Source organism: Carex rostrata, chromosome 18 (genome assembly GCF_964058835.1).
Source record: "Carex rostrata chromosome 18, lpCarRost1.2, whole genome shotgun sequence".
Taxonomy (NCBI): Eukaryota; Viridiplantae; Streptophyta; class Magnoliopsida; order Poales; family Cyperaceae; genus Carex; species Carex rostrata.
This window is the reverse complement of record NC_135935.1, coordinates 5,234,760-5,245,752: the sequence shown is the minus strand read 5'-3', so window position 1 is coordinate 5,245,752 and position 10,993 is coordinate 5,234,760. Positions and strand designations below refer to the sequence as shown.

The window sequence follows — 10,993 nt, the reverse complement described above, 5'->3', positions numbered from 1 at the left end:
AAAATTCGCCAAAACAAGTAAGGACCTAATTACATAATGGAGATCTGAAATAAATAATCATTAATCCATCATCTTTAATTCTTTATTGACATATATGTGAATACCGTATAGTTGTGGTAACTGTCAATTTTATAGATAATTTACAGTAATGAGAACGATGAACAAATTGAAAGTGTCGTTTTCCAGACAGCAAAATCTTCTCTTTTAATAATTAATTAAATAAATTGTCATAAATTAAGTGATAAATCTGTAAAAATCCGGCCCAAGAAAATTGCCTATTTTCCCCTTATAATTAACAAAACATACTTCACGCTACCCCCAATTTCTCTCTTCTGGTCATCAATCACATCCAACTTTGCAGAATCGGTAAAAGAAATCAAATCTGAAGACTCACTAGAGGGAAGTAAGAATCGGCGTATTAGGCGAGTCTCTCTCTCTCTCTCTCTCTTTCTCTCTTCCGATTCAATAGTTCTTTTGCTCGAAACCAAAACGCAGTCAGTCTCGGTTTGGAAAATCGCGAAATAATCAGATCGCGAGCTGCCATAGATTCTCCAAACCATGGTAGCATCAGTGAACTATTGCTTGCTATGGTAGAAGGTCCTAATTTTGGCCATCCCCTCTCTCGTCTCTGGTTTACCGATCGTTTGATTTTTTTGCTAAATTTGACCTTTTTATCTGGAAGTAATAAATTTTACACAAGTGAGGGTCAACTGGGTGTCTCATTGATCCACAGTCTAGTTCAATTTACTTAATATCTTAAATGCTATTTGGAGCATTTTTACCCTTTATAATTTTACTCAAGGAATTAAATTACTCTCTCCCTTCCCTACTTATGCATTAGTACAGTTAATGTACTACCAAGAGTTTATTTTTTGTGCAAAATTAATTTGGTTCAGTAGATGGTTTTGTGAATTTTGAATTTTGCTTAAGCTTTGAGGACAAGTATTTGGTATTCAAAGGTTGCTTTATTCATAAATTAGAGCTGCTATAATGATTCTGTTTTCTCTTTGGATCTTGTGCTGTGTCTGTTTTGTAGCTGGTCGGCTCATTTTTGAACTGACTGGCCACATTAACTGCAAGAGCACCATGAGAATTTCCCCATCAATCTGCTACTGATGCAATTTAGTAATGCAGGCTTGATCAAGTGAAATTAAATCAATATTTCTCTTCCTAAAAGTTGTAATGGATTCATCATCGTAGAAGGATGGATTCGGCAAGGAGTTGGTTTCATAAATTTCAACCGAGAGACAAGACTCCAGCTGGGGATAAATCAAAATCACCGACAAAGAAAAAGGACGAAGGAAATGGAACGGGAAACAGCAATGGGAAGGAGCTGGGGAAGCCACCGACTAATGATGAGGCACCGTCTAATGTTACAAAGCAGAAAGTGGCAGCTGCAAAGCAATATATTGAAAATCACTATAAGACACAGATGAAGTCGTTGCAAGAAAGGAAAGAGAGGTAATATTGAATTGAAAAACTATAAGATGTGTTGTCCTTTTTCACGGTACACAGAAATTAGTTACATGGTCCTACATGACAATTTCTTTGAAGCTTACGTGAAATGCGGGGAATAATCTAAGGGTATTATATAAGTATATAACTACTATTTTTTACATGAAACATCTCCAATGTAATAATCCTTTCTATGATGAAGAATAAAGGGGAAGGTTGAATGAAACCAAAGTATCTTTAAACAAGGGGGCAGACCATGGTGCAAAAAAGTGATCTTTTCCATGCATAATTCCATCCATCTTTAACAACTTCTATCCTTGCTCCTCCCATTAAGTAAGCATGTGTTTAATTTAAGTGGCAAATGTGTTGATCTGTAAAATATCTTGCCTAATTTAATTTATGTAATGGTTAGGTGCTTTTGTCACATACTTTGATATTTTTCTAATAGGCGCTGGGTTTTGGAAAGGAAACTAGCTGATGCAGAGGTATCAAAGGAAGAGAAAAATGATATTCTGAAAAATTTAGAGAAAAAGGAAACGGAATACATGCGCCTGCAAAGACACAAAATGGGAGTTGACGATTTTGACCTCCTGACGATTATAGGTAGAGGTGCCTTTGGGGAGGTAAGTCTAAGGGTGTTCTAGATAACTCTATTGATTTACTGTACTTGTTGATATACCCAACATGTCTCAGTTTCAGAAAGGGGACTAATTTGCCCCTGATGTTTTGATCTAAGCTCAAACCAAACTGCCCAGATCTTGCCATTAAGACATAACTGACAAATTCAAGTTTAAGATTTAGAAAGTTGGTTGCTAATCAGTTCCATTGAATTCAGAATCAAGTGCTAAACCTTCTATTAAGGGCATGCATGTTACTTTTTAAGGCATGTGAATATTTGATCTTCATTGCACTAACTTAATGGTTAGGTGTTATCTTCATTTTATTTTTTTATCGGGCGTTGTGAATATGATAAACGTTTGATGCTAATTGCAAGTAACTGAGAATATTGTTTGCAAACGTATGCAATTTTTTTTCAGTAGACATATTCATACTTCATTTTATTGACATAACTTTCATTATCCATGTACATTCAGGTGCTTTGTTAGACTTAAAATAAAGGGACAATAAAACAAAAGTCACTAGGCAATAAGGACTCCAATGCACACTCTTGAATCTTACTATCTTATATTGAATCAATCTGTAGGGATCTAGATTTGTATATATTTATCTTATTCTAATCAGTGGCCCTTTTATTTTTTCCCTTTAATTTGGTTATATTTTTCAGGTGCGAATTTGTAAAGAAAAAACTTCAGGAAATGTATATGCTATGAAAAAGCTCAAAAAGTCAGAAATGCTTCGTAGGGGACAGGTAATATGCTGTCTATCCTTCTTAAGTTTGTGTTCATCTTTCTGCATGGATTAGTAATTTTGCACACTCCAAACGTTCATGGCCTGTTGTTAGTTTTTAGAATGAATGGCCAATTTTATTTTATTTTTATTTAGTTTATTGGAACATAACCTAAAAACAAAAATACCCCTCACTATTCCGTCCCTACTCTTTTGCATAAATACTATAACCAAATTATCGACTGTATGAGAAAGGGGAGGTAGCACAATTGGCTAGGAAAATGTCCTAGAGTTGTTGTACCCAAAGGTTGAGAGTTCGATTCCCCTTCACGACTTCGCAGCCTCTACAAAGGTTTTCAAAAAAAATATCGACTGTATTCTACATCCTGAAATAAACTATATCATGAGGAAGTAAGGATAATGTGAGTATTTTATTGGCCGATGGGGCAATTGGGGTCATTTCAATGTGAGCTACCCTTTTTTTAGTTGAAATGTCGTGACATCTATACATTCCAAATGCCTTCCTTTGATCATACAAATTAAATAAATTTTAGGTGGAGCATGTAAAAGCTGAGAGAAACCTTCTAGCTGAGGTGGATAGTGCATACATAGTGAAGCTCTGTTACTCCTTTCAAGACGAAGAATTCCTTTACTTAATCATGGAATATTTACCAGGCGGTGACATGATGACTTTGCTTATGCGTAAAGATACATTGACCGAGGAGGAGGCAAGGTTTTATGTAGCAGAGACAGTGTTGGCTATTGAGTCCATACACAAACATAATTACATCCATCGGTACTTAGTTTACATTTATGTTTCTTTGGTTTGTGAATTTATTATAAAGGTTAATTAAGGATTCCTTCTTAATTGGTACGGTACTAGTATTAGAGCCCGGAACTATTCCTTTAAACACTAATCTTTGGTTAACCTCATCTTTTTTAGTCTTTTGTTTACTTTTATTATTTTTATTCTGTTTGTACATTCCAGATGGAACATAAATGTCTAGGACCTTGTTTTCGGTAATGGTGTTTTACCCTGCAAGAGTTATTAGCGAGGATGTTTCAAAAATTCACAATGCTTTTTCTTAGTTGCAATAACTAGCAATTGCAATTATATACATTTTTTCTTGGGTTGGAATCTGATTGCTGTACACCTTTGCAACTTTAACATGTAAACCTGGCGGGTATTAGTTTTATTAGATTAAATAGTGGGATTAATTTTCAAAGGACTTGGCAAATGAATAATAGCGATACTGATTCATATTTTTGCTATTTCCTCCTGATCCAACTTTTTAGGGATATAAAGCCGGATAATCTGTTACTAGACAAGCAGGGCCATTTAAAATTGTCAGATTTTGGTCTGTGCAAACCGCTCGATAGCAATAATTTCCCTAACTTAAACGAGCCTGAGAACTCAACAGGAAAAGTTACAAGACCACCTCTGGATGGAAACCCTAATCGTGTCAGCACCTCCTCTGTGCCTAGGCGCACACAACAGGAGCAGCTTCAGCACTGGCAGAAGAACCGTCGTACCTTGGTAAGCAACGGGGTATTTTTATTTATAACCATACCCCTGCTAATTTTACTATCGATGATTAACAAGGATTGATGCCTTTATAGCCTGCTTGTACCATAAATAACATTGGTGGGTTTGTTTGTTAGCAAGTAGCTAAGATTATGTACTGGTTGACCCCTAATTTGTAATTGCCTCGTTCTGTTTAATTTATTAGTTGACCTCCCAGCCGAACAGTTAATTCAAAAGGGAAAAAAAGGACATGATCTGGTCGATATCTTGACTTGATAGTCTGACTACCTTTTCCAAAACAAGTATAGGGGATTTTAAAAACTATTTGGATTTGTCATGGGGATATGCATAGCTTACCTTTTAAATTTTATGCAAGCTGAGTATTTTTCAGAAACCAGCTAAGGATGATAAACACATAATTTGCAAATTTCAAATATTCGATGCACTGTAAACATGCGTTGGATCTAAATCTAATGTTCCTTATGTGCATGATACTTAATATCGTATATATATTACATCAGAACATCAGCATTGTAAGTGAGCCCATTGTCAAGATTGTCAAGTTAAAAATGGATTGTGAACACAAAAAGCAAAGGATAGTTCTTAATGGAACTTGTCATGCACTGTTTGAGGCAAGCAACTCTGATATTATCATTTTGGGTGACTTTTACCAGTTTCATGAGATTCATTCTCAAGACTGTAGGAATCACTATGTGCTAAGCTGTCCTGTTGAGATTGTTTCTTTCTTCATAATTTATTTTATCCTGTACTAGAGGCATCCATTTAATATCATCATTTCTTTTGCTTTTGGTTTTTGGTAATAACAGGCTTACTCTACTGTGGGCACACCTGATTATATTGCTCCAGAAGTTTTACTTAAGAAAGGATATGGGATGGAGTGCGATTGGTACGTGCTGCTAATCTTTGTTGCTTGTTTTGCATCTGCACCCTCATATCTGTTTCTTGTACGTTTATATGGGAGAAGCCTAATTATTTTTGTTTTGTTATCAGGTGGTCGCTTGGAGCAATAATGTACGAAATGCTTGTGGGTTATCCTCCATTTTATTCAGAGGATCCTATGTCTACTTGTAGGAAGGTTTGCATAACTTTTAGTATGCTTTCAAGTTCGCTGAGAGCTATCATATTTAGTTGGTCTGAAACATTTTCCAATTGCAAGTTTTGATTTGTACACCAAACATTGAAAAGGACTTTTTATCTTATTAAGAAATTGCAGAACACATTTTCTCACCTTTGTTGTTGAACTATCGATAGGTCTGGAAAAAGAATTTACTGTAATGGGACCTCTATTTACCAGTCATAAAGTTGAATGAGTACTGTAGTTAAGACTTCGGTACAGTATATTTGTGTTGTAATGTTTGTTTTCTTGTTTATTATAGTCAACTAGTTACTAACTATATAATGGAAAATGGTATATTTAGAAACTGACTTGCAGCACCTTTCAGTTCAAAATAAAGCAGATTACAATTAACCAGAGGGAGAGTTGCAGCTTATATTCTACCTTTTTTCATTTTAAGACTTGCTTCTTCATGCCAGATTGTAAATTGGAGAATGCATCTTAAGTTCCCTGAAGAGGCAAAACTTTCCCCAGAAGCGAAAGACCTTATCTGCAAGCTTTTGTGTAATGTGGAGCAGCGGCTTGGGACAAGAGGTGCCCATGAAATTAAGGTAACATATAAGCAGTACAGGTGAATTTCATGCATGCCCTGCAAAATTTCAAGATTCAAAGTGAGTATAGGTGGGTTATTTGGGTACTTTTGGAAGAAGTCAGAGTAGCAATGGTATAGGTTGACTTCTCGAGGTTTTTACAGAGCTTTATCAATATTTTTCGTTGTGTAGGACGGGAATGGTATTTCTAGGGTGTGTCATATACATGCATATTACTTCTCATAATATTTCATATTTCTCTCATGTTTACATGTTGAAATAATAGGCGCATCCATGGTTTAGAGGGATGCAATGGGAAAAACTATACCAGATGGAAGCTGCCTTCATACCAGAGGTCAATGGCGAGTTGGATACTCAAAATTTTGAGAAGTTTGAGGAGGTGACTTATATTATCTTTTTGCTTATACTTTGACCATTTAATCAGCACAATTTGTTAAGTTTGAAATTTTTTGTTCTAATGCAGGCAGGAACACCTGGGCAATCCTCTTCAAAATCTGGTCCTTGGAGAAAGGTATTGGGACTTCCAGTACTGTTTGTATTTGGTTCTATAATTATTAATAGCATTATTTATTATATTTTTTTTTGCATCAACATGGACTTTATTTGCACTAAACCCTTTTAGGAAAACACTCTCAAGTACTTTTTGATGATGCTTTTGTTGACTATCTGTTTATTTGCTCTGGATGATTTTAAAGACACTTCCAATGTAACAGATGCTTCCGTCCAAGGATGTCAACTTCGTTGGTTACACCTACAAGAACTTTGAAATCGTGACTGATCATGAAATCCCTGGAATAGGTTTGCACAAACAAATATTCATTCAGGATTGTTTAACTCAAATATTTGGAAGTTAATGGCTTGTGCTTTTAACAAACTCACACAAATTTTAAACACATGATATTTAACATTGCTTTCTTTTGTAATAATTTGCAGCTGAGTTGAGGAAAAAAAACAACAAACCAAAGAGGCCAACCATCAAGTCGTTGTTTGGTAATGAATCACCAATTTCATTTTTAGTTATTTCAATTTGTTTTGGTTTAATTTATGGTTAGATAATAATTACACGAAGACTGCCTACCTTCTTGTTGCTTGGGCCTAATATGTATAGGCTGATTGGATACATATGTTGACCTATTCTCCTCATCTGAATCATCTAAATGCACACGTACATGTGCAAGCACACAGCTGAGAAAGTGACATTCAAAATAAAAATTCAACTATGAAAATCAATTTTTGTTGTTACTGACCAGGGTATAGTTAAGGGACTTGCTTATATTAAAAACCGGCACTGCTTGTGTTTACAGAATGGGACTTGCTAATATCCTTGTGATATGAATACCATGTAATCTTAGATATATGAAGTATGCTTATTTTTACATTGGTGCAGAGAGTGCAGATTCCGATGAGGTGCCTTCACAAGGAAGCTTCCTAAACCTATTGCCTACACACAGAGAGGTACCAGAAAGCCTCGAGCCATCGCCTCATTCAAGTATTTCTTCTCCTGATCATCCCCTCACTAGGCATAAATAGCCCATTTGGTGGGGTCCTACAAGAAAAATACTTTATCATAGAAAAAGATAAAATAATCTGAGAAAATAGAAAAAAGGGAATTTTTAGCCTTTGTAATTCGACTGTATGGTTAATTCCTCCTTACCCCCAAGTTTTTTGTAAACAATAACCTAACGGCTGCATGCATTGGAGTTGATTTGTTTGTTGTTTTTTGTTGTATATTTAATTCTGATATTTGTTGGATGGGAATTATAGGTGTAGCTAGTATGCAGCCTGTGTGGCGTAGTGTTCTTTTTCCTCTTTTCTTATTGGTTATTTGTATCTTAAGTTCATGTAGAGTTCTTCTTGCAAAAGGTTATTGTATTCATCAAAGTCGAACTATTGGGTGCCTACTGCATGCAAGTACTTTGTCCAAAGAGTGTATATGATATCTTTATGGAAATATATTATATCTTAATGCATTCTGAATGTATGTTCTTTTTTTGAGTAAAGATTGGAGGTCGAGCCACCCAACTATTTAATATCCGTGTAATACAACAAATGATTTCTTCTATTCGGGTTTTAAACCGATGACCTCTTATGTAGAGATCATGTGCTTTTGTCATTAGATTAAATGCTAGTTCTTTTGCATTCAAAGGAGAAACCTGACCAGTGTATGGTCTTAATATCTGTTAATATCCGCTTGAAGGAGAAACCGAATTAGTCTAAGAGATATTTGATCTTGTTCAGTGGTGGAATTTTATTCATTCGAGATCATTCTTTGAGTGGATTAAATCTCTTTAAAATATGCCTTTGTGGAGTTTTAGAAACCACTTGGGTGTATTAGCTTGATGATAGTCTAGCTTCTCTATAGACCTAGCAAACTATGAAAGTGAGCCTGTACCGCCTCTTCAGATTAAAAAAAATAAAAATAAAAATAAGGTTGTTTAATTATATCGCAAATCCGGAATCCTTACCATCAAAACAAATGCTCATCTCGGATCCACGGTGGATAGTGTGTCTCCTTGCGGTAGAAATAGAATGAACCAGCCCAGCTATAAAAAATTCGGACCTACTAAAAATATAGGTAGGGGTTCATTATAAGATTCGTAAAAACTCAATTCAACGGTTCGGATCCACGGTGGAGTTTTTGGTGGTATGCATATAAAATTGTAACTGAAGTATTAGTAGAATATAATATTATGTCACATGAAAACAACAAGGATCGCGTGGCCTAATGGATAAGGCGCTCGCCTCCGGAGCGGGAGATTGTGGGTTCGAGTCCCATCGCGATCGTTTTTCTATTTTAGAAAAGCATTCATCATCAATAAACTTTTCCTGGTCTATTTTGTACTGGCCGTTTTTGTGAGTTCAAAACATCCGGGTTAGTGGATCAAGCACCGAGAACAAAAGTGGATTTTGACCTCTTCTAGTATCAGTAACGTGTAATATTTTTTGTTACAGCGGTCAGGTCGTACTCGTACAGATGTGCAACAAATGGATAAACAGAGATCTCTTTCCTTAATTCAAGTACAATGGATATACACTCTCTCCGAATTTTTTATTAATAGAAATAAAATTAAAAAAATATCGAAAAACGGGGTTACTTTTGAATATTTGCGAAAAATAGATAGATCGGGTTGTCACAACCCGTCCCACCGGACGGGTCTAATTAACCCGTCCGTTAATCTGTGATTACACCAACCAAATCAACCTTCACGGAAATTAAAAAAAAAACAAAAAGCCGGACGGGTTAAGGCGTCCCGTCCCGACCGAAAAAAAAAAAAAAAAAAAAAAATCCTGGACGAGTTAAGAGGTCCCGTCCCGGATCAAAAAAAAAGAAAAGAAAAAGAAAGAATATCCGGACGGGTTAAGTAACCCCGTCCAGGATATGATCTTATAATATAATATAATATTATGTTGCAAATCCGGACGGGATATTATATTATATTATATTAGGATTTTATATATATTATATTATTTTTTATTTCTTATATTATACTATAGTATGATTTTATATATATTATATTTTTTGTTTTTTATATTATATTATTGAGTTAGGCTAATATGACACTAGTGTTATATCAAACTAAATAACACCACATCTTAAACCCTTAGATCTGCTTTAAGATTCGTACAAAATGAAGTGCTTGAACAGTAAAAGCGGATAGTACGAATCTTAAAGCAGATCTAAGGGTTTAAGATGTGGTGTTATTTAGTTTGATATAACACTAGTGTCATATTAGCCTAACTCTATATTATTATATTAATATACTTATATATATATTATATTATGAATAGAACTAGTTTAGTTGTGCTTAAGCTTACCCAAGTGTTTGGTGAGCTTAACTCCAAAACTTATTAAATCGGTTTCAAATGACGAATCCAAACCGTTAGAACCTGCCTATCTTGCAAGTGATGCGTCTACATGTGAAAATTTTAAACATTTGAATTAATTTAGTATAAAGTCAATCGGTCAAAATTAAAAGGTTAATAAATTAATTTTAGTGCATTTATTTTTTGAACGTTTTTTTACCGCTTAACTTTATACTAAATTAATTCGAACGTTTAAAATTTTCACATGTAGATGCATCACTCGTAAGATAAGCAGATTTCAACGATTCAAATTCGTCATTTGAAACCGATTTGATGAATTTTGAAGTTAAGCCCACCAAACACTTTGGTAAGCTTAAGCACAACTAAACTAGTTCTATTCATAATATAATATATATATATAAGTATATTAATATAATAATATAATATAAAAAACAAAAAATATAATATATATAAAATTATAATATAATATAATATAAAAAATAAAAAATAATATAATATATATAAAATCCTAATATAATATAATATAAAATAATATAATATAATATCCCGTCCGGATTTGCAACATAATATTATATTATATTATAAGATCATATCCTGGACGGGGTTACTTAATCCGTCCGGATATTCTTTCTTTTTTTTTTTTTTTCTGATCCGGGACGGGACCTCTTAACCCGTCCAGGATTTTTTTTTTTTTTTCGGTCGGGACGGGACGCCTTAACCCGTCCGGCTTTTTGTTTTTTTGTTTTTATTTCCGTAAAGGTTGATTAGGTTGGTGTAATCACAGATTAACGGACGGGTTAATTAGACCCGTCCGGTGGGACGGGTTGTGACAACCTGATCTACCTATTTTTTGCAAATATTCAAAAGTAACCCCGTTTTTCGATATTTATTTTATTTTATTTCTATTAATAAAAAATTCGGTACATTGTACGAATATAACTACCATATTTGCAACAGAATACGATTGTTGATCTCCGGCATAAATGCATCATGAAATTGAATGGCTGTGTAGGGTGAAAAAGGGAGGCGAAGGCCCTTTGAAGGCTACACATTTTACTAGAGAAACTTTACATAATACATTTTTTTTTTTTAAACAGAGAACAAAATATTTTCTTTTCAAAATTCTTAATAAAATATCTTTGTGGGTCTCACTAT

The 10,993-nt window shown here is 34.4% G+C and overlaps 1 protein-coding gene and 1 non-coding gene across 7 annotated transcripts; both read left to right on the top strand.

Moving 5' to 3' along the window:
- Positions 1-267: 267 nt before the first annotated feature.
- LOC144569869 (uncharacterized) lies at positions 268-7,977 on the top strand. Of its 6 annotated transcripts, none has more exons than XM_078320341.1 (14): positions 268-422; positions 1,201-1,461; positions 1,904-2,078; positions 2,741-2,824; positions 3,357-3,598; positions 4,099-4,339; positions 5,155-5,234; positions 5,339-5,423; positions 5,882-6,013; positions 6,279-6,392; positions 6,477-6,524; positions 6,727-6,811; positions 6,947-7,003; positions 7,401-7,977. In XM_078320341.1, exons 2-14 carry the CDS (start codon positions 1,205-1,207, stop codon positions 7,541-7,543), a joined length of 1,743 nt encoding a protein of 580 aa, XP_078176467.1. In that variant the 5' UTR covers positions 268-422; positions 1,201-1,204; the 3' UTR covers positions 7,544-7,977. The 6 variants fall into 6 exon arrangements, 4 of the variants coding, with proteins under 4 accessions (XP_078176467.1, XP_078176471.1, XP_078176468.1 ...); XR_013516171.1 differs by having other exon boundaries at positions 276-422; positions 1,135-1,461; positions 6,279-6,358; positions 6,481-6,524; XR_013516170.1 differs by having other exon boundaries at positions 276-422; positions 1,135-1,461; positions 6,636-6,811.
- Positions 7,978-8,724: 747 nt separating this feature from the next.
- TRNAR-CCG (transfer RNA arginine (anticodon CCG)) lies at positions 8,725-8,797 on the top strand. Its single transcript has one exon. It is a non-coding gene; the product is annotated as a tRNA-Arg (tRNA).
- The last annotated feature ends 2,196 nt before the right edge of the window (positions 8,798-10,993 follow it).

Bases quoted from the DNA above. Each gene is read 5' to 3' on its own strand.
- LOC144569869 (XM_078320341.1), top strand. From the start codon at position 1,205: ATGGATTCGGCAAGGAGTTGGTTTCATAAATTTCAACCGAGAGACAAG. The intron at 4,340-5,154 runs GTAAGCAACGGG...TGGTAATAACAG, and splicing joins AGAAGAACCGTCGTACCTTG to GCTTACTCTACTGTGGGCAC. The intron at 5,235-5,338 runs GTACGTGCTGCT...TTTTGTTATCAG, and splicing joins TATGGGATGGAGTGCGATTG to GTGGTCGCTTGGAGCAATAA.